Source organism: Siniperca chuatsi, linkage group LG2, assembly GCF_020085105.1.
Source record: "Siniperca chuatsi isolate FFG_IHB_CAS linkage group LG2, ASM2008510v1, whole genome shotgun sequence".
NCBI lineage: Eukaryota > Metazoa > Chordata > Actinopteri > Centrarchiformes > Sinipercidae > Siniperca > Siniperca chuatsi.
Window position 1 is genome coordinate 14,417,167 of NC_058043.1, and position 24,860 is coordinate 14,442,026.

At 38.7% G+C, this 24,860-nt stretch overlaps 4 protein-coding genes across 4 annotated transcripts in view; all 4 read left to right on the forward strand.

Annotated features, from left to right (window-relative positions):
- Positions 1–20, forward strand: part of mrps16 (mitochondrial ribosomal protein S16) — a 3,491-nt gene extending 3,471 nt beyond the window's left edge. The window contains exon 4 of the mRNA XM_044211470.1: positions 1–20. This exon is cut by the window's left edge and continues 405 nt beyond it. The gene's annotated coding sequence lies outside the window, so the exon portion shown is untranslated.
- Positions 21–6,938: 6,918 nt separating this feature from the next.
- On the forward strand, positions 6,939–10,703 carry LOC122883168 (uncharacterized protein PB18E9.04c-like). The gene is made up of 2 exons (XM_044211483.1): positions 6,939–7,025; positions 7,095–10,703. Exons 1-2 carry the CDS (start codon positions 6,939–6,941, stop codon positions 10,443–10,445), a joined length of 3,438 nt encoding a protein of 1,145 aa, XP_044067418.1. The 3' UTR covers positions 10,446–10,703.
- Positions 10,704–10,922: 219 nt separating this feature from the next.
- Positions 10,923–14,769, forward strand: LOC122887624 (cell wall protein DAN4-like). Its single transcript, XM_044221062.1, has 3 exons — positions 10,923–11,039; positions 12,036–13,886; positions 14,197–14,769. The coding sequence occupies exons 1-3, from the start codon at positions 10,953–10,955 to the stop codon at positions 14,767–14,769; spliced, it is 2,511 nt and encodes an 836-aa protein (XP_044076997.1). The 5' UTR covers positions 10,923–10,952.
- Positions 14,738–24,154, forward strand: LOC122883169 (mucin-3A). Its single transcript, XM_044211498.1, has 10 exons — positions 14,738–15,674; positions 15,743–18,458; positions 18,652–18,776; positions 19,027–19,091; positions 19,189–19,391; positions 19,541–19,706; positions 20,860–21,024; positions 21,128–21,198; positions 21,316–21,394; positions 21,530–24,154. The coding sequence occupies exons 1-10, from the start codon at positions 14,970–14,972 to the stop codon at positions 21,555–21,557; spliced, it is 4,323 nt and encodes a 1,440-aa protein (XP_044067433.1). The 5' UTR covers positions 14,738–14,969; the 3' UTR covers positions 21,558–24,154.
- Positions 24,155–24,860: the final 706 nt, after the last annotated feature.

The window sequence follows — 24,860 nt, forward strand, 5'->3', positions numbered from 1 at the left end:
AATAAAGTATTTCAATATTATGGCATTTGTTTGAGGTTAAGTTGCACATTTTTTCTATTATGCTCTGTCTAACTCTGACCTTTACAGATGATCCGCACCAAGAATGTCAAGAAATGTCTTCTTTCTTTTTTGGCCTGAATCGTGAATATATTTGAATGTGCACACATATTTCAATAGTGAACGTCAGTAACATCAAACACAAGAAAAGAAAGAAATCATAAGTGGGTGGGTTTGTTGATAAGGTTATTGGCAAGCTTTACAGCACTTAACTTCCTCTTTGTCTCAATAGCAAATTCTCCACCCTTATTGTACTGCGTGTTATGGAAACCTTCGTAAACTGGAAAATGACTCTTCACTGACAGAAGTCATGTAATGTTTGAATATTTTTGGAATCATGATACAGTAAATCATATGTTTACTGTTTAAAAGGAAACAACCTAGTGGCATTTTTTTTCCATTACACAGTCAGTATTTACAGACGGAATTCATCATTCTGTAAGTTCTAACTTGTATTGATGACCACCAAAAGGCAGAATAAATCATATACAGTAAATAATCAGTTTCAGAATAGATTTGACCTGATTAAGATTGGCAAAAAGCAACAATAATAGACTGAACTCTCGAAAACATAATCACACCACACTTAATTCTGTGGTTAACAACCTAAAGCAGCAAATGTTTTCATCATCAGCGGGTCATATTGTACAAAACAGCTTGCAGACAACAGTTCTATACTTTATTATTTGGGCTCTCTGTTCACAAAAAACACTAATATGAGCTCTGGGGGATCCCTAGCAGTGATGGCCAAAGAAACAGTTCTACAGATAATTTAATCATTTAAAGTACCACAAACACTAATTGAACTGAAATATAATTCATATTTGGATGATCATTTTTCTTCAGTATATATAAACTACTTTCAGGTGTGCCTGTCACATGCTTATCCTTTCGTGCTTGCTCTATCTTTAACAGGTCCATATTTCAAATCATGAATGTGGTTTGCGTCAGTCAGGTAGTGATAAAAAGACTAATTTGAGCCAAGACACACTTAACAACACCCAGGTGACATATGAAAGTCCAGCAGAAACAAATACAAAACTTAAAATAGTTCTGCTGTTGATATTGCTTCATCTCCTTTAGGATTGTGGAATAATAGTCAGGGTAGTTACCAATACATATGATCTGATGTATGTATTTCAAGAACATAATAGGTAAAATTGTAAAAAATAAATAAAAATGTCCTAAATAACTTCAACTCTATTGTGAAATTATTTCAATCTAGCATTACATAGTGAGCAGGAAATATTCTTTTTTTTGTTTTTGTTGTATGGCATTCCAGAAATGATTTTCTAATAAGCAAATAGAGGTGTGGAGAGCTAAACCCGAACCACTTGTGGATTCAAGATCAAGAGAAATATTTGTGTTCATCCTTGACACAGGTCATTTATTCCTGGTGCTATTGAGACTGTTTATTAACCTTACAGGGATCATTATTAACAGTCTATTTATAGCATGACTATTCAGTTCAAATGACTATATTGTCAATATGTTGCCCATTGTAACATTTCTTAAGTTAGAGTCATGTGACCTCCATCATGTCCAGCTGATTGCCACAGCACGTAAATATTGGATTGAAATAAATGTTAACATCAAAGCAAATAAAATACTATTTGCCAGATTTCTTGAAATATAACAACTAATTCAGTAAGTGTGTATGAAGAGCAAAACAATACATGTGTAGTTATATAACATTATTTTAAGAGCATTCTATTAATTGACTGAATGAATTTTTGTAGGATGAATAATTTATTGGTTGTTGATTTTACACAAGATCTGTAACAAATGTACAGAAAACCACACCGTTGATGAATAAAATACAGTTACAGTTTCAGTATAAACCTAGGATACCTCAATGCTGTAAGACACTAAACATATTTTATACATGAAGAACTCATTAAACACAAAACAAATGGCTTGTTGGATCAAGTACCTTGGGGCATAATGTATTTCTTTGTGCCAAAGAATGCATATAATGACACAAAATGAACACAATTGTTTTGGAATAATATGACTATATAGTATGTTACTATATAATTAACATATTCAAATAAAATGCAGTTTCACTCTTCGTGAGCATTTTGGTTCATACACTATTGTGACCCTTAGCCACCACTTAGTGTATGAAAATGCCAGCAATTGCATGACAAGTGTATATTCATTATCACTGGTATCATTGACAATTAATAATGGTTTATGATATAACTTTGGGTAATGACTGTTTTCTTACTAGAATCACACGCACCCAAACCCCACCTCACCTACTCATAAATAATAATAATAATAAAACTTTATTTATAGAGCACTCATCAAAAAAAAGTACAAAGTGCTTTGCCCGTGCCTTAGTCCTTATCCACTTCAACGTAACCATAATCATGACCTTTGTAAACAAGCATGTACTTACAGGAAACTTCACAAATTGCTGCGGCGTCATGCCACAATACGTAAAAAGTTTGCCTAGGGAGGGAACTACATCAGTAACAATCTCGGTTTACCAGTTGATCATTGATGACACATAGAGTAGGTCAGAGTAGATCTGGAAGTTTATTGCAAGACTGAAAATTACAGAACATCTAACTTATTCTGCTTACATGTTCATGAAGTGAAAGACATTGCAGAAGTTGAAGTATTTCAGCTTTACATCTTTTGGATGATTACCTGAATGCACAGGAACATGAAAAAGTGGATTAATTTGGGATCCTATAATTGGAGGAGGCTTTCTACCATTCTTATAGTCCTTAGTTTCGTGGTCATCGTGCTCATTGCATTCTGTGTGTTGTTTGCACAAAAAAGAGGTAAGTCTGTGATTTGTGTAATTTTTTAATGCTGAACCAGGTGAGCCATACTCTCATTAATTTACTTAAGAATTATTTTGAATGTAACCCTCTTAACACTTATATCATTAGACAGTATATACTGTATATTTCCATTACATTTTCACATGATTCATTTTAGTCTTGAAAATCCTTTAACAATAACTGCAATTAAAGCAGAAAGTACAAATAGAATGACTTTGCTCCTCGCTGTTAAAATGCACACTAATCCTCACACAATACTTTATTTGTTATTTGTACTCAATATAGTACAAAGAGTTATTTTTGGAACATTAATGTTCATAAAAATGTGAATGTTAATGTTAGTCATTTATTAGTTATTTTAATTTATAAGTCACCTGGAGTAATGTTTTATTGGATGCATTTTAAAAAGCTTATTCAAAAACCTGTTTTTGCAATTTTGCAATTAGTTCATTTTTTGACAACCAAACATAATCTCAGGCTTGGAGTGTAATTTTTTTCATAGAATAAGCAATACAGTTCACAGTTCAAACGGAAATAACTGATACTAACTGTAGATTGACATTTTCAGTTAATAATTGAAGAAATTGAATGGTTTAAGAATACAAACATTACACAAGACACTAGATATGTGCCCGAGATAAGTAAAATATAGTGTATTCAACGTTAGAGGAAGGGATTTTCATTTTATATGATCTTAGTTATCAATATATTAAAACTGAGTCTAGAAGCCAGCCTCTGCACTACTGAAGATAAACAGAGTTAACACTGACAAAAATCTTCATTCAACAAGATTATATCGTGATTGTTAATTTTGCAGACAGAACTGACTAAGAAGGGATAGTTCCAAGGAAACATTGTTCAAACAATAAAAAAGACAGAAGAAAGTGTTAAATTTATGTTAACAGAAGTTTTGACATATTGCAAATGCAAATTGCAAATTGCTCTGAGGTGTACTAACAAATACATTTATCATGAAAAATATCGTCTTGTTTAACAGGAAATCAAAATGCAAAACAAGGTCAACCTGACGAAACATGGAGGAAACCACAGATAACGGATAACCATAAAGGAAAGAATCTATCAAATCTGAACATGGAACTAAATGAGTTGTCAGACGTTTTGCAAATTAGACCAGTATTTAATGACACAGACCAACAATATATGACTCAATCACTAGAATCACTGCAAATCATAATTAACAGCACGTCTACTCAGTCTCATACAAATAGCACGACTTTGACTCATGCAAAATCAGTCATTCCTAATTCAGAAAAAATATCCTCAACGCATATGACAAAATCGGTAACCACCAAAGCATTTGCACCATCTTTCCCAGCTGATGAATCAACAACTTACAATTCAATCACGAAGACCAAGATTATAACCTCAATAATCAAAAAAAATGGAGTAAAAGGAACTAATAACTCTGATTATTCCACAACAACAATCAATTCCCTCAGAAATTCGGAAGATACACCCACTTCACCCTCTACATTCCCTCCATTAACGACTCATTTCACTCAAACATCTCATGAACAACAAACTGAAACAGCACCAAAAAGTACCAGCACAAGTCAGCTTCCACTAACTAGCCAGGAAACATCTACAACAATGATTTCCTTATCGACGGAACAACAATCTCGATCTGCTACAATGGTGACACCCACAGGAACAACAGAATTAAAAGCCTCAACCTCTATGCTCAGCACAAATGGAGTAACAATAACTACCAACACTGATCATTCCACAACAACAATCAATTCCCTCACAAATACGGAGGATACAACCAGTTCACCCTCTACATTCCCTCCATTAACGACTCATTTCACTCAAACATCTCATGAACAACAAACTGAAACAACACCAAAAAGTACCAGCACAAGTCAGCTTCCATTAACTAGCCAGGAAACATCTACAACAATGATGTCCTCACCCACAGAGCAACAATCTACATCTGCTACAATGGTGACACCCACAGGAACAACCGACTTACCGGCCTCAACCTCAGCGCTCACCACAAATGGAGTAACAATAACTACCAGCACTGATCATTACACAACAACAGTCAATTCCCTCACAAATACAGAAGATTTAACCAGTTCACCCTCAACACTTTCTCCATTAATGACTCATTTCACTCAAACATCTCATGAACAACAAACTGAAACGACATCAAAAAGTACCAGCACAAGTCAGCTTCCATTAACTAGCCAGGAAACATCTACAACAATGAGGTCCTCACCCACAGAGGAACAATCTACATCTGCTACAATGGTGACACCCACAGAAACCACAGAAATAACTCCCTCAACCTCAGCACTCACCACAAATGGAGTAACAATAACTACCAACACTGATCATTCCACAACAACAATCAATTCCCTGACAAATACAGAAGATATAACCAGTTCACCCTCTACATTCCCTCCATTAACGACTCATTTCACTCAAACATCTCATGAACAACAAACTGAAACAACACCAAAAAGTACCAGCACAAGTCAGCTTCCATTAACTAGCCAGGAAACATCTACAACAATGATGTCCTCACCCACAGAGCAACAATCTACATCTGCTACAATGGTGACACTCACAGGAACAACCGAATTAACAGCCTCAACCTCTATGCTCACCACAAATGGAGTAACAATAACTACCAACACCGATCATTCCACAACAACAATCAATTCCCTGACAAATACGGAAGATACAACCAGTTCACCCTCAACATTCCCTCCATTAACGACTCATTTCACTCAAACATCTCATGAACAACAAACTGAAACAACACCAAAAAGTACCAGCACAAGTCAGCTTCCATTAACTAGCCAGGAAACATCTACAACATTGATGTCCTCTCCCACAGAGCAACAATCTACGTCTGCTACAATGGTGACACCCACAGGAACAACCGACTTACCGGCCTCAACCTCAGCGCTCACCACAAATGGAGTAACGCTAACTACCAACACTGATCATTCCACGACAACAATCAATTCCCTGACAAATACAGAAGATATAACCAATTCACCCTCTACATTCTCTCCATTAACAACTCATTTCACTCAAACATCTCATGAACAACAAACTGAAACAACACCAAAAAGTACCAGCACAAGTCAGCTTCCATTAACTAGCCAGGAAACATCTACAACAATGATGTCCTCACCCACAGAGCAACAATCTACATCTGCTACAATGGTGACACCCACAGGAACAACCGACTTACCGGCCTCAACCTCAGCGCTCACCACAAATGGAGTAACAATAACTACCAACACTGATCATTCCACGACAACAATCAATTCCCTGACAAATACGGAAGATACAACCAGTTCACCCTCAACATTCCCTCCATTAACGACTCATTTCACTCAAACATCTCATGAACAACAAACTGAAACAACACCAAAAAGTACCAGCACAAGTCAGCTTCCATTAACTAGCCAGGAAACATCTACAACAATGATGTCCTCACCCACAGAGCAACAATCTACATCTGCTACAATGGTGACACCCACAGGAACAACCGACTTACCGGCCTCAACCTCAGCGCTCACCACAAATGGAGTAACAATAACTACCAGCACTGATCATTCCACAACAACAATCAATTCCCTCATAAATACGGAAGATATAACCAATTCACCCTCAACATTCCCTCCATTAACGACTCATTTCACTCAAACATCTCATGAACAACAAACTGAAACAACACCAAAAAGTACCAGCACAAGTCAGCTTCCATTAACTAGCCAGGAAACATCTACAACATTGATGTCCTCACCCACAGAGCAACAATCTACATCTGCTACAATGGTGACACCCACAGAAACAACAGAAATAACAGCCTCAACCTCTACACTCACCACAAATGGAGTAACAATAACTTCCAACACTGATCATTCCACAACAACAATATCTTCCCTCACAAATACAGAGGATACAACCAGTTCACCCTCTACATTCCCTCCATTAACGACTCATTTCACTCAAACATCTCATGAACAACAAACTGAAACAACACCAAAAAGTACCAGCACAAGTCAGCTTCCATTAACTAGCCAGGAAACATCTACAACAATGATGTCCTCACCCACAGAGCAACAATCTACATCTGCTACAATGGTGACACCCACAGGAACAACCGACTTACCGGCCTCAACCTCAGCGCTCACCACAAATGGAGTAACAATAACTACCAACACTGATCATTCCACGACAACAATCAATTCCCTGACAAATACAGAAGATATAACCAATTCACCCTCTACATTCTCTCCATTAACAACTCATTTCACTCAAACATCTCATGAACAACAAACTGAAACAACACCAAAAAGTACCAGCACAAGTCAGCTTCCATTAACTAGCCAGGAAACATCTACAACAATGATGTCCTCACCCACAGAGCAACAATCTACATCTGCTACAATGGTGACACCCACAGAAACAACAGAAATAACTGCCTCAACCTCAGCGCTCACCACAAATGGAGTAACAATAACTACCAACACTGATCATTCCACAACAACAATCAATTCCCTGACAAATACGGAAGATACAACCAGTTCACCCTCAACATTCCCTCCATTAACGACTCATTTCACTCAAACATCTCATGAACAACAAACTGAAACAACACCAAAAAGTACCAGCACAAGTCAGCTTCCATTAACTAGCCAGGAAACATCTACAACAATGATGTCCTCACCCACAGAGCAACAATCTACATCTGCTACAATGGTGACACCCACAGGAACAACCGACTTACCTGCCTCAACCTCAGCGCTCACCACAAATGGAGTAACAATAACTACCAGCACTGATCATTCCACAACAACAATCAATTCCCTGACAAATACGGAAGATACAACCAGTTCACCCTCAACATTCCCTCCATTAACGACTCATTTCACTCAAACATCTCATGAACAACAAACTGAAACAACACCAAAAAGTACCAGCACAAGTCAGCTTCCATTAACTAGCCAGGAAACATCTACAACAATGATGTCCTCACCCACAGAGCAACAATCTACATCTGCTACAATGGTGACACCCACAGGAACAACCGACTTACCGGCCTCAACCTCAGCGCTCACCACAAATGGACTAACAATAACTTCCAACACTGATCATTCCACAACAACAATATCTTCCCTCACAAATACAGAGGATACAACCAGTTCACCCTCTACATTCCCTCCATTAACGACTCATTTCACTCAAACATCTCATGAACAACAAACTGAAACAACACCAAAAAGGAGCAGCACAAGTCAGCTTCCATTGACTAGCCAGGAAACATCTACAACAATGATGTCCTCACCCACAGAGCAACAATCTACATCTGCTACAATGGTGACACCCACAGGAACAACCGACTTACCGGCCTCAACCTCAGCGCTCACCACAAATGGAGTAACAATAACTACCAACACTGATCATTCCACGACAACAATCAATTCCCTGACAAATACAGAAGATATAACCAGTTCACCCTCTACATTCCCCCCATTAACGACTCATTTCACTCAAACATCTCATGAACAACAAACTGAAACAACACCAAAAAGTACCAGCACTAGTCAGCTTCCATTAACTAGCCAGGAAACATCTACAACAATGATGTCCTCACCCACAGAGCAACAATCTACATCTGCTACAATGGTGACACCCACAGGAACAACCGACTTACCGGCCTCAACCTCAGCGCTCACCACAAATGGAGTAACAATAACTACCAGCACTGATCATTCCACAACAACAATCAATTCCCTGACAAATACGGAAGATACAACCAGTTCACCCTCAACATTCCCTCCATTAACGACTCATTTCACTCAAACATCTCATGAACAACAAACTGAAACAACACCAAAAAGTACCAGCACAAGTCAGCTTCCATTAACTAGCCAGGAAACATCTACAACAATGATTTCCTCACCCACAGAGCAACAATCTACATCTGCTACAATGGTGACACCCACAGAAACAACAGAAATAACAGCCTCAACCTCTATGCTCACCACAAATGGAGAAACAATAATTACCAACACTGATCATTCCACGACAACAATCAATTCCCTGACAAATACAGAAGATATAACCAATTCACCCTCTACATTCTCTCCATTAACAACTCATTTCACTCAAACATCTCATGAACAACAAACTGAAACAACACCAAAAAGTACCAGCACAAGTCAGCTTCCATTAACTAGCCAGGAAACATCTACAACAATGATGTCCTCACCCACAGAGCAACAATCTACATCTGCTACAATGGTGACACCCACAGGAACAACCGACTTACCGGCCTCAACCTCAGCGCTCACCACAAATGGAGTAACAATAAATACCAGCACTGATCATTCCACAACAACAATCAATTCCCTGACAAATACGGAAGATACAACCAGTTCACCCTCAACATTCCCTCCATTAACGACTCATTTCACTCAAACATCTCATGAACAACAAACTGAAACAACACCAAAAAGTACCAGCACAAGTCAGCTTCCATTAACTAGCCAGGAAACATCTACAACAATGATGTCCTCACCCACAGAGCAACAATCTACATCTGCTACAATGGTGACACCCACAGGAACAACCGACTTACCGGCCTCAACCTCAGCGCTCACCACAAATGGAGTAACAATAACTACCAACACTGATCATTCCACGACAACAATCAATTCCCTGACAAATACGGAAGATACAACCAGTTCACCCTCTACATTCCCTCCATTAACGACTCATTTCACTCAAACATCTCATGAACAACAAACTGAAACAACACCAAAAAGTACCAGCACAAGTCAGCTTCCATTAACTAGCCAGGAAACATCTACAACAATGATGTCCTCACCCACAGAGCAACAATCTACATCTGCTACAATGGTGACACCCACAGAAACAACAGAAATAACAGCCTCAACCTCTACACTCACCACAAATGGAGTAACAATAACTACCAGCACTGATCATTCCACGACAACAATCAATTCCCTGACAAATACAGAAGATATAACCAATTCACCCTCTACATTCTCTCCATTAACAACTCATTTCACTCAAACATCTCATGAACAACAAACTGAAACAACACCAAAAAGTACCAGCACAAGTCAGCTTCCATTAACTAGCCAGGAAACATCTACAACAATGATGTCCTCACCCACAGAGCAACAATCTACATCTGCTACAATGGTGACACCCACAGGAACAACCGACTTACCGGCCTCAACCTCAGCGCTCACCACAAATGGAGTAACAATAAATACCAGCACTGATCATTCCACAACAACAATCAATTCCCTCACAAATACGGAAGATACAACCAGTTCACCCTCAACATTCCCTCCATTAACGACTCATTTCACTCAAACATCTCATGAACAACAAACTGAAACAACACCGAAAAGTACCAGCACAAGTCAGCTTCCATTAACTAGCCAGGAAACATCTACAACAATGATGTCCTCACCCACAGAGCAACAATCTACATCTGCTACAATGGTGACACCCACAGGAACAACCGACTTACAGCCTCAACCTCAGCGCTCACCACAAATGGAGTAACAATAACTACCAGCACTGATCATTCCACAACAACAATCAATTCCCTCACAAATACAGAAGATATAACCAGTTCACCCTCTACATTCCCTCCATTAACGACTCATTTCACTCAAACATCTCATGAACAACAAACTGAAACAACACCAAAAAGTACCAGCACAAGTCAGCTTCCATTAACTAGCCAGGAAACATCTACAACAATGATGTCCTCACCCACAGAGCAACAATCTACATCTGCTACAATGGTGACACCCACAGGAACAACCGACTTACGGCCTCAACCTCAGCGCTCACCACAAATGGAGTAACAATAACTACCAGCACTGATCATTCCACAACAACAATCAATTCCTCACAAATACGGAAGATACAACCAGTTCACCCTCAACATTCCCTCCATTAACAACTCATTTCACTCAAACATCTCATGAACAACAAACTGAAACAACACCAAAAAGTACCAGCACAAGTCAGCTTCCATTAACTAGCCAGGAAACATCTACAACAATGATGTCCTCACCCACAGAGCAACAATCTACATCTGCTACAATGGTGACACCCACAGGAACAACCGACTTACTGGCCTCAACCTCAGCGCTCACCACAAATGGAGTAACAATAACTACCAGCACTGATTATTCCACAACAACAATCAATTCCCTCACAAATACAGAAGATATAACCAGTTCACCCTCTACATTCCCCACATTAACGACTCATTTCACTCAAACATCTCATGAACAACAAACTGAAACAACACCAAAAAGTACCAGCACTAGTCAGCTTCCATTAACTAGCCAGGAAACATCTACAACAATGATGTCCTCACCCACAGAGCAACAATCTACATCTGCTACAATGGTGACACCCACAGGAACAACCGACTTACCGGCCTCAACCTCAGCGCTCACCACAAATGGAGTAACAATAAATACCAGCACTGATCATTCCACAACAACAATCAATTCCCTGACAAATACGGAAGATACAACCAGTTCACCCTCAACATTCCCTCCATTAACGACTCATTTCACTCAAACATCTCATGAACAACAAACTGAAACAACACCAAAAAGTACCAGCACAAGTCAGCTTCCATTAACTAGCCAGGAAACATCTACAACAATGATGTCCTCACCCACAGAGCAACAATCTACATCTGCTACAATGGTGACACCCACAGAAACAACAGAAATAACAGCCTCAACCTCTACACTCACCACAAATGGAGTAACAATAACTACCAGCACTGATCATTCCACGACAACAATCAATTCCCTGACAAATACAGAAGATATAACCAGTTCACCCTCTACATTCTCTCCATTAACAACTCATCTCACTCAAACATCTCATGAACAACAAACTGAAACAACACCAAAAAGTACCAGCACAAGTCAGCTTCCATTAACTAGCCAGGAAACATCTACAACAATGATGTCCTCACCCACAGAGCAACAATCTACATCTGCCACAATGTTGACACCCACAGGAACAACTGACTTACCGGCCTCAACCTCAGCGCTCACCACAAATGGAGTAACAATAACTACCAACACTGATCATTCCACGACAACAATCAATTCCCTGACAAATACAGAAGATATAACCAATTCACCCTCTACATTCTCTCCATTAACAACTCATTTCACTCAAACATCTCATGAACAACAAACTGAAACAACACCAAAAAGTACCAGCACAAGTCAGCTTCCATTAACTAGCCAGGAAACATCTACAACAATGATGTCCTCACCCACAGAGCAACAATCTACATCTGCTACAATGGTGACACCCACAGGAACAACCGACTTACCGGCCTCAACCTCAGCGCTCACCACAAATGGAGTAACAATAACTACCAGCACTGATCATTCCACAACAACAATCAATTCCCTCACAAATACAGAAGATATAACCAGTTCACCCTCTACATTCCCCCCATTAACGACTCATTTCACTCAAACATCTCATGAACAACAAACTGAAACAACACCAAAAAGTACCAGCACAAGTCAGCTTCCATTAACTAGCCAGGAAACATCTACAACAATGATGTCCTCACCCACAGAGCAACAATCTACATCTGCTACAATGGTGACACCCACAGGAACAACCGACTTACCGGCCTCAACCTCAGCGCTCACCACAAATGGAGTAACAATAAATACCAACACTGATCATTCCACAACAACAATCAATTCCCTGACAAATACGGAAGATACAACCAGTTCACCCTCAACATTCCCTCCATTAACGACTCATTTCACTCAAACATCTCATGAACAACAAACTGAAACAACACCAAAAAGTACCAGCACAAGTCAGCTTCCATTAACTAGCCAGGAAACATCTACAACAATGATGTCCTCACCCACAGAGCAACAATCTACATCTGCTACAATGGTGACACCCACAGAAACAACAGAAATAACAGCCTCCACCTCTATGCTCACCACAAATGGAGAAACAATAATTACCAGCACTGATCATTCCACGACAACAATCAATTCCCTGACAAATACAGAAGATATAACCAATTCACCCTCTACATTCTCTCCATTAACGACTCATTTCACTCAAACATCTCATGAACAACAAACTGAAACAACACCAAAAAGTACCAGCACAAGTCAGCTTCCATTAACTAGCCAGGAAACATCTACAACATTGATTTCCTCACCCACAGAGCAACAATCTACATCTGCTACAATGGTGACACCCACAGAAACAACAGAAATAACAGCCTCAACCTCAGCGCTCACCACAAATGGAGTAACAATAACTACCAACACTGATCATTCCACAACAACAATCAATTCCCTGACAAATACGGAAGATACAACCAGTTCACCCTCAACATTCCCTCCATTAACAACTCATTTCACTCAAACATCTCATGAACAACAAACTGAAACAACACCAAAAAGTACCAGCACAAGTCAGCTTCCATTAACTAGCCAGGAAACATCTACAACAATGATTTCCTCACCCACAGAGCAACAATCTACATCTGCTACAATGGTGACACCCACAGGAACAACCGACTTACCGGCCTCAACCTCAGCGCTCACCACAAATGGAGTAACAATAACTACCAGCACTGATCATTCCACAACAACAATCAATTCCCTGACAAATACAGAAGATATAACCAGTTCACCCTCTACATTCCCCCCATTAACGACTCATTTCACTCAAACATCTCATGAACAACAAACTGAAACAACACCAAAAAGTACCAGCACAAGTCAGCTTCCATTAACTAGCCAGGAAACATCTACAACAATGATGTCCTCACCCACAGAGCAACAATCTACATCTGCTACAATGGTGACACCCACAGGAACAACCGACTTACCGGCCTCAACCTCAACGCTCACCACAAATGGAGTAACAATAACTACCAACACTGATCATTCCACAACAACAATCAATTCCCTCTGACAAATACGGAAGATACAACCAGTTCACCCTCAACATTCCCTCCATTAACGACTCATTTCACTCAAACATCTCATGAACAACAAACTGAAACAACACCAAAAAGTACCAGCACAAGTCAGCTTCCATTAACTAGCCAGGAAACATCTACAACAATGATGTCCTCACCCACAGAGCAACAATCTACATCTGCTACAATGGTGACACCCACAGAAACAACAGAAATAACAGCCTCAACCTCTACACTCACCACAAATGGAGTAACAATAACTACCAGCACTGATCATTCCACGACAACAATCAATTCCTGACAAATACAGAAGATATAACCAATTCACCCTCTACATTCTCTCCATTAACAACTCATTTCACTCAAATATCTCATGAACAACAAACTGAAACAACACCAAAAAGTACCAGCACTAGTCAGCTTCCATTAACTAGCCAGGAAACATCTACAACAATGATGTCCTCACCCACAGAGCAACAATCTACATCTGCTACAATGGTGACACCCACAGGAACAACAGAAATAACAGCCTCAACCTCAGCGCTCACCACAAATGGAGTAACAATAACTACCAGCACTGATCATTCCACGACAACAATCAATTCCCTGACAAATACGGAAGATACAACCAGTTCACCCTCAACATTCCCTCCATTAACAACTCATTTCACTCAAACATCTCATGAACAACAAACTGAAACAACACCAAAAAGTACCAGCACAAGTCAGCTTCCATTAACTAGCCAGGAAACATCTACAACAATGATTTCCTCACCCACAGAGCAACAATCTACATCTGCTACAATGGTGACACCCACAGGAACAACAGAAATACAGCCTCAACCTCAGCACTCACCACAAATGGAGTAACAATAACTACCAGCACTGATCATTCCACAACAACAATCAATTCCCTGACAAATACAGAAGATATAACCAGTTCACCCTCTACATTCCCTCCATTAACGACTCATTTCACTCAAACATCTCATGAACAACAAACTGAAACAACACCAAAAAGTACCAGCACAAGTCAGCTTCCATTAACTAGCCAGGAAACATCTACAACAATGATGTCCTCACCCACAGAGCAACAATCTACATCTGCTACAATGGTGACACCCACAGGAACAACCGACTTACCGGCCTCAACCTCAGCGCTCACCACAAATGGAGTAACAATAACTACCAACACTGATCATTCCACAACAACAATCAATTCCCTCACAAATACGGAAGATACAACCAGTTCACCCTCAACATTCCCTCCATTAACGACTCATTTCACTCAAACATCTCATGAACAACAAACTGAAACAACACCAAAAAGTACCAGCACAAGTCAGCTTCCATTAACTAGCCAGGAAACATCTACAACAATGATGTCCTCACCCACAGAGCAACAATCTACATCTGCTACAATGGTGACACCCACAGAAACAACAGAAATAACAGCCTCAACCTCTACACTCACCACAAATGGAGTAACAATAACTACCAGCACTGATCATTCCACGACAACAATCAATTCCCTGACAAATACGGAAGATACAACCAGTTCACCCTCAACATTCCCTCCATTAACAACTCATTTCACTCAAACATCTCATGAACAACAAACTGAAACAACACCAAAAAGTACCAGCACAAGTCAGCTTCCATTAACTAGCCAGGAAACATCTACAACAATGATGTCCTCACCCACAGAGCAACAATCTACATCTGCTACAATGGTGACACCCACAGGAACAACCGACTTACTGGCCTCAACCTCAGCGCTCACCACAAATGGAGTAACAATAACTACCAGCACTGATCATTCCACAACAACAATCAATTTCTGACAAATACAGAAGATATAACCAATTCACCCTCTACATTCTCTCCATTAACAACTCATTTCACTCAAACATCTCATGAACAACTAACTGAAACAACACCAAAAGGTACCAGCACAAGTCAGCTTCCATTAACTAGCCAGGAAACATCTACAACAATGATGTCCTCACCCACAGAGCAACAATCTACATCTGCTACAATGGTGACACCCACAGGAACAACCGACTTACCAGCCTCAACCTCAGCGCTCACCACAAATGGAGTAACAATAACTACCAACACTGATCATTCCACGACAACAATCAATTCCCTGACAAATACAGAAGATATAACCAATTCACCCTCTACATTCTCTCCATTAACAACTCATTTCACTCAAACATCTCATGAACAACAAACTGAAACAACACCAAAAAGTACCAGCACAAGTCAGCTTCCATTAACTAGCCAGGAAACATCTACAACAATGATGTCCTCACCCACAGAGCAACAATCTACATCTGCTACAATGGTGACACCCACAGAAACAACAGAAATAACTGCCTCAACCTCAGCGCTCACCACAAATGGAGTAACAATAACTACCAACACTGATCATTCCACAACAACAATCAATTCCCTCACAAATACGGAAGATACAACCAGTTCACCCTCAACATTCCCTCCATTAACGACTCATTTCACTCAAACATCTCATGAACAACAAACTGAAACAACACCAAAAAGTACCAGCACAAGTCAGCTTCCATTAACTAGCCAGGAAACATCTACAACAATGATTTCCTCACCCACAGAGCAACAATCTACATCTGCTACAATGGTGACACCCACAGAAACAACAGAAATAACAGCCTCAACCTCTACACTCACCACAAATGGAGTAACAATAACTACCAGCACTGATCATTCCACGACAACAATCAATTCCCTGACAAATACAGAAGATATAACCAATTCACCCTCTACATTCTCTCCATTAACAACTCATTTCACTCAAACATCTCATGAACAACAAACTGAAACAACACCAAAAAGTACCAGCACTAGTCAGCTTCCATTAACTAGCCAGGAAACATCTACAACAATGATGTCCTCACCCACAGAGCAACAATCTACATCTGCTACAATGGTGACACCCACAGGAACAACCGACTTACCGGCCTCAACCTCAGCGCTCACCACAAATGGAGTAACAATAAATACCAACACTGATCATTCCACAACAACAATCAATTCCCTGACAAATACGGAAGATACAACCAGTTCACCCTCAACATTCCCTCCATTAACGACTCATTTCACTCAAACATCTCATGAACAACAAACTGAAACAACACCAAAAAGTACCAGCACAAGTCAGCTTCCATTAACTAGCCAGGAAACATCTACAACAATGATTTCCTCACCCACAGAGCAACAATCTACATCTGCTACAATGGTGACACCCACAGAAACAACAGAAATAACAGCCTCAACCTCTATGCTCACCACAAATGGAGTAACAATAAATACCAGCACTGATCATTCCACAACAACAATCAATTCCCTGACAAATACGGAAGATACAACCAGTTCACCCTCTACATTCTCTCCAATAACAACTCATTCCACTCAAACATGTCATGAACAACAAACTGAAACAACATCAAAAAGTACCAGCACTAGTCAGCTTCCATTAACTAGCCAGGAAACATCTACAACAATGATGTCCTCACCCACAGAGCAACAATCTACATCTGCTACAATGGTGACACCCACAGGAACAACCGACTTACCGGCCTCAACCTCAGCGCTCACCACAAATGGAGTAACAATAAATACCAGCACTGATCATTCCACAACAACAATCAATTCCCTGACAAATACGGAAGATACAACCAGTTCACCCTCAACATTCCCTCCATTAACGACTCATTTCACTCAAACATCTCATGAACAACAAACTGAAACAACATCAAAAAGTACCAGCACAAGTCAGCTTCCATTAACTAGCCAGGAAACATCTACAACAATTATCTCCTCACCCACAGAGCAACAATCTACATCTGCTACAATGGTGACACCCACAGGAACAACCGACTTACCGGCCTCAACCTCAGCGCTCACCACAAATGGAGTAACAATACCTACCAACACTGATCATTCCACAACAATTAATACCCTCACAAATACCGAATTTACAACCAGTCCTCCCACAACTTCAAAACACACAGCACAGACTGTGACATCAACTTTCAGCTCCACAATCACAACTAATTTTGTGACACCAACTTTTACACCTACCTCTACTGTCAATCCAAACTCAAATACTACTGCTACAATTCATACACCTTCTACAGTGTCCTCCAACATAACACCTTTGACGCAGCCTACTGCTGCACCCACAAGTGAATCAACATCAAAGGAAATATCAAGTAGCAGTCCACAAACATCTTCCCTAACTACACCAACTTCAAAGGTTTTGACGTCAGCAGAAATCATCAGCACAAACACACTTACTACAGTTAGTCATTCAACATCTACTATTACCCTCCTTTCAAATGCCACCGTCACTTTGACAACATCATCTACAACTCCTCAGTGTAGAGATAAGGACTGTCCTGGGTGTACTGGTACCTGTATATTCAACACGACACTTGGAGGATGCAACTGCCTTTGTCAAGATTTCGTCTTTGGAAATGTTTGCACTCTTGGACAGAATGACACCTCTGCTCATATTGGTGAGGTTTTTCATCCCCAAATTTATTTCTTCAAAATATTCTATTAGCTTAAAATAATTTTTGAATGCAGAGATAAGTTATAGGCTTTTAGCATAATGTGCATTTGGGATTTGTATGCTTTTGGCACTGATATTTGTGTTGAATGTAAAATGTTATCGCAATGTCAATATAAGGGTATCATCATTTTTTGCAGATACCGAAGAAATACCAACTCGAAAGGCTAATTTTACTTTGGCATTAAACGTCACTTTTCAGGATGCTTATAACAATTTAAGCTCACCTCAATCAGTGGAATTCATCAAGACATTAGAACGGGAGGTAGATTTTTAGTTTTTTTTTCATTGTTGCATGACTTCATGATTATTACACAATGATCCAATTTCAGAGTATTTACTCATGTATTATAACTTATTAGTGAGTAATTAATTTCCAGGCAACAATTACAATACTTAATACAACATACAGATTTTTTATATCATTTGTGCTTTGCACTCTGTTTTTGATAATATTCAAAAATGTGGATTTATTGCCATAACCATGCTATAATAACATCTGTCCTGTGTTCCAGCTCGAAGTCCTATGCAACGAAGCAGATCCACAAAGCTTTAAGAAAGTACAAGTCATCAAATTGTCGTAGGTTTTTATTCAGCTTCACTGATTATTTAAATTACGTTTTAATCAAGTACAATCTGTTTTCTTTTGGTAATATCTTTCTATTTTTCTACTGTAGACCAGGAAGTGTTGTAGCAGAGAGCGCGGCAGAGTACGTCTATGCAAACAATGAAACTCAAATCCAGTTTGTCAACACTCAGCTTGATGGGGTGTTGACTGGTATCTTGAATGACAAAAGTAACCTCAATAAGATTTCTCAGGCCTTTCATAATGCAAGTGTGCAGTTAAATGGACTCACCTTCCAGCCACCTGAGATTAAAAGTAGGTGTACTATATGTCAGTTCTAATCATGCTTATTTGACTTATTGCTGCTTTGCACATTCAGTGTTTCTTCATTTAATATTTGTCAAAATCTCCATATTTGTATTATGGTACAAAATTATAAATGCATCACTTTTTTTATCAATCAGATATCACAGACCTGAAGCCTTTTGTTAACTGCACTCAGTTTGCTAATTACACTGCTGAGATTAGTAATGGTCAATGGCAGTGTGTTGGACCGTGCAAAACAAACCCTGATTACTGTCATCAACATGGAGAATGTGACAATAACATTTACAAAGGGCCTGTCTGTAGGTAAGCCAAAACATCTGTTTTTATTTTAATTGCAAGGAGCTTAGATACAGTGGTGTGAAAAAAGTGTTTGCCCCCTGCCTGATTACTTAATTTTTTGCATGTTTGTCACACTTAAATGTTTCAGATCATCAAACATATTTAAATATTAGTAAAAGATAACACAAGTAAACACAAAATGCAGTTTTCAAATGAAGGTTGTTTATTATTAAGGAAAAAAATCCAAACCTACATGGCCCTGTTGTTGCTACATGCCACCCTTAGCAGCAACAACTGCAATCAAGTGTTTGCGATAACTTGCAATGCGTCTTTTACAGCACTGTGGAGGAATTTTGGCCCACTCATCTTTGCAGAATTGTTGTAATTCAGCCACATTGGAGGGTTTTCGAGCATGAAATGCCTTTTTAAGGTCATCCCATAGCATCTCAATAGGATTCAGGTCAGGACTTCACTAGGCCACTCCAAAGTCTTCATTTTGTTCTTCTTCAGCCATTCAGAGGTGGACTTACTGGTGTGTTTTGGATCATTGTCCTGCTGCAGAACCCAAGTTTGCTTCAGCTTGAGGTCACGATTAGATGGCCGGACATTCTCCTTCAGGAGTTTTTGGTAGACAGCAGAAGTCATGGTTCCATTTATCACAGCAAGTCTTCCAGGTCCTGAAGCAGCAAAACAGCCCCAGACCATCACACTACGACCACCATATTTTAATGTTCTTTTTCTGAAATGCGGTGTTACTTTCACGCCAGATGTAATGGGACACACACCTGATTTAAGTGATTTCTTGACTGAGAACATGTGTGGCAATAATCAGGCCTGGGTGTGGCTAGAGAAATTGAACTCAGGTGTGAATAACCACAGTTATGTTTTAACAGGTGGGGCAATCACTTTTTCACACAGGGTCATGTGGGTTTGGATTTTGTTTTCCCTTAATAATAACAACCTTCATTTAAAAACTGCATTTTGTGTTTACTTGTGTTATCTTTGACTAATATTTAAATTTGTTTGATGATCTGAAACATTTAAGTGTGACAAACATGCAAAAAAATAAGCAATCAGGAAGGGGGCAAACACTTTTTCATACCACTGTATGTCTAATATGTTTGTTCATATTATTCATATTATTAACATAATTCACTCTTGTGGCCCTTCAACCCAGATGCTTCGAGTCTAGCCTGGAGCAGTTTTATGGCCCACAGTGTGACCTCTTCCGTCGGGGTCCAGGTTTCTATGGAGCACTGTTTGGATCATTGGCAGCAGCACTCATGCTCTTGATCGTCATTGTCATTGCTGTCACTGTCAAAAAGAAACATATGGGTGTTTGGTGGGTTATGATGCCTTAAATGCACATGTTTATTTCTTGTTGCCTGTAATCATAAAGTTAAAAACATTGCCATGTAAAACTAATGAAACTGTCTCAATTTTAGGAAAAGAAACAGCTCTTTTACCAGAAGACTGTCTGCTTTTGAGGAAGATTTCTTTGACTTCTCTGATGCAGGTCTGTCCTGGTCTGTTTTGTTAGTAATCACTGATCTATTTTAAAAATTCAGTAAACAATTTCTCAGCAAGGACTCTTACATTTGCTGTTTCAACATTATCATATTCTTTTCCCCAGGACATCACAACTTTGGAATTGCAGGCAATTACAAATCAGAGGGTTTTAGTCCAAGTCTACAAAATGTTGACACTCAATTGCAAGTATTCTTGTTTACTATTCTGGTATTACATACAGTTACAAACATACAATACCTATGAAAGTCTTCTGGAGTACAAGGACAGATAAATGTAAGATCATAGTTCAAATGTTGATCCTTCTTTTGTATTTCCAGGTCACAACAAAACATCCAGATGTTTTGAACATCAACCCCTAGATGAAGGCTACAGACTGGAAAATGTTTCCGGCTTTGTATTGCACATGAAATAATATACTAGTAATTTGTTGTTATAATATTTATGATTTTATTTATATTAATTGTAATTCACTATAGCATATGTGCCCTCATATAAAAATGAACACCACACTACAGCCATTTGTTATTGCCATAATTTTTTGTTTTAAATTTTGACCTCATTTAAGGACTACACTATGCTACATTAAGATGTTTTTATATTTTATTTTATTTATTGTCAATGAGAAATGCTCCCCTGCAGTATTGAGAAACCAAACAAACATTTTATTCTGTCCCTTCCTGAAACTCTTGCCTAGGGGTTATTTCAGCACTACTGTCTTCATCATACAGGAACATGCTGTAACCTCATTAAGTAAATTTTTGACCTGGTGGCTTTTGCTGCAAGCACTGTACATCTACATTTACTAAGAGTGCACAAAATAATTTAAAAAATATAGAAGATTCATTTAGATGCAATAGGAACCAGGAGTAGACCTACAGTAAGAATTAAATGAGATTTAAATATTTATAAGATGGCTTAGATGAGTGTAGTTTTTATCAGTGTTGACATGGGTTTGGAGCAAGTTGATTTTGAAATGTCGTGCTGTTTTTGGTATCATTCAACAAAATGCACTTGCCATAGCAATAAAAGTGATAATTGATCTATAACACAAAATCACAGTAACATACAATAATCTATAGCATTCATTCAAATGCATGGGGTGGAAACAATTACAAACATCTGTCCAATTTTAAGTAATCCAACACATAGGCCATGCAATATGCTACTTTGACTGTGGTGTTGTTTTTTTAAAGTCAGCATCGAGGGTTTCTGTATTTGTTTCCATTAATGTAAATCAGGTTGGTTATTCCCCATAAGCCAAGGTAATGGTTGCTTGTCAGCAATCAGTCAGTACAATATCCTGTCACTAGATGGCATACCTTCACTCATTTTAAAGATGTTTTGCCTTTGCAATATGTGAAGAGAGAGGCACAGAGAAAATGCTTCAGTGTTTACTCACCCTCAGCAGTGATCATCTCTGTCCTGTTGTAGAACTAGACTGTGTACTGTCAACATCAGGTAACAATAGCTTGATTAGTACTGTTACAGTCCAATGTTATGGCCAATCTTTTTTTTTACTGTGCCATTGCCTTCAAAATTCCTGCTGCTGGTCCACAACAACAATACACAGTTCATTGATGTCTTTTCATCTGAACAACTGATGGCTATTTGTGTCCATCTAGTGACTGACTCAGAAGACACACTTGTGACCAATTTCTTTACCTTCACTTGATGTAGGTAAAATTTTACCAGCAGCACTTCGGTTTAAGTTAAATATTTACAACTCTGTCCACCCCTCACAGCAAAAGTTACACCAAAACAGAAAGTTGCAATGCATACAATGGAATTAATTATGTCTTATATTTAATTATGTTAATTATTGTTTATTTGGAAAGTGGGATGAGAATAAGAATACATCCCACATAGAACATACACACTCTACTTATCTTGCCTCTTGAAAATATGGAAGATTGCAGATGTGCATGTTCTTGCTATAACCAAAGGTATACTCATATATAACAGATAGGAACGAGCATAACTTTCAGGAATTATTCCCAGAATAGCAACTTTGGATTCACTGTTAAGAATATTTTACTACACGATTTATGACAAGATAAATATCATTCTCTACATTCTGTCATTATATGTCATCTTTCCCACAATTTAATTCTTATTATTTGTTAGGTATTATCATGTGACACTGCCACAATAGCCTGATATAATTTTACTGTTAACTACCCTTTTCATTCACAGTGAAGCACCATACATTGACTAAAATTATATTTTATGAGAAAATAGTTTTTTAAAATAGCATATAGTTCAATTTAGAATAAAACTGCAGATATTTTATAGATAGATTAGAAATGAGATTTGGTGTGAATTGCCTCAAACCTGGAAGATTATGTTGTTGAGTATTTTAGAACAAAATATGTAGAAATCTAACCTCATGTGCAGAGGAAGCTGTACTGTTAAACCAATTAGTGACTGTAAATTTGCCTCCATAGGCCTGTTTTACAGTGCATTACTACTGAAGACAAAAGCTGTATTTAACCAATTCATATCTTACGTTTTTGTTGTGTGTATAAAAGTATAACAGTAACTGCTTGATACTCAATTTATATTTCTGGACTTTAGAGTTAGATCCATTAGTGTAATAATCATTTAACATTTGCTGTACCTCTTGTTCACACTGAACACTGAAACAGTAGGTTTAAATACTATGCTGCATACAAATGGAAAGAGATTAAAAAAAATAGGAAGTTACATTCTCTTATTTCACTTGAACATTTTAAAAGGTTGTACTTGTGTATTTGCAATCATACTTGTAAATGCTTTTCTTAATTGTGAAAATGCATAATGTGTATCTCTGAATTATCTGTGTGTCTGACTATGCTTAAACTATATGTGTTTATTTTTTGTACACAGGTCTCTCTTGAAAAGGAGATCCCGATCTCAATTAGACTACCTGTTTAAATAAAGGATTATTAATAATAATATCTGCATAAACTGTAAAAGATGTTTTATTACTATTCAGCATACCTATTTGTTCTTCCTAACTTTATAGCAGGATTTGATGTAATTTGCTTGATCAGTTTCTTTGCTTGCTCCTTCCTTAAAATAAAGCTCAGTCAGGTAACAAAAAAGGGTTATGTGTAATTGTGGCAAAGAAACAGCCACAGAAACAGGGGCACAAAGTGACTGAATTTCACAGAGAATCATAATGATCCCTTGTGCCTTATTGGCCAAGTTTGATTAAAAAAAAGTTTCATAAGTCAAGTCAAAAGTCATGGAAATGGTGAAAGTGGAGTCTAAGCAAGTCATTTGTCTGAGTTCTGGCTTAGCCATTTAATGCCACATCAGAGCAATAATGTGTTTTAGCTTTTTATTTATTCAGAAGCTAATCTCAAACAACACGCCTTGTAATTCATCTGACACTTGATGACACTTTCTTGCCCCCAACAGACATTTAAAATGAGCAGTCTGTCTTTAGTTGCTATAGTCACCACATGTGCTGTCACCTAGCAGCTCACCTAAAAGTGAACCAGGTGAAAGGGTTTGCAGGTGGCCTAGATAGTTCAGACTGCCGCCTTTTGTTCCATTAAGAGGATAATGCAAAATCAATTGCTATCAGCACAGCAAATCTATAGAAATGGTCACTGCCTTGCTGAGAGGTCATGGTGGATATTCTAACTGCGGTTGAATTGCAGC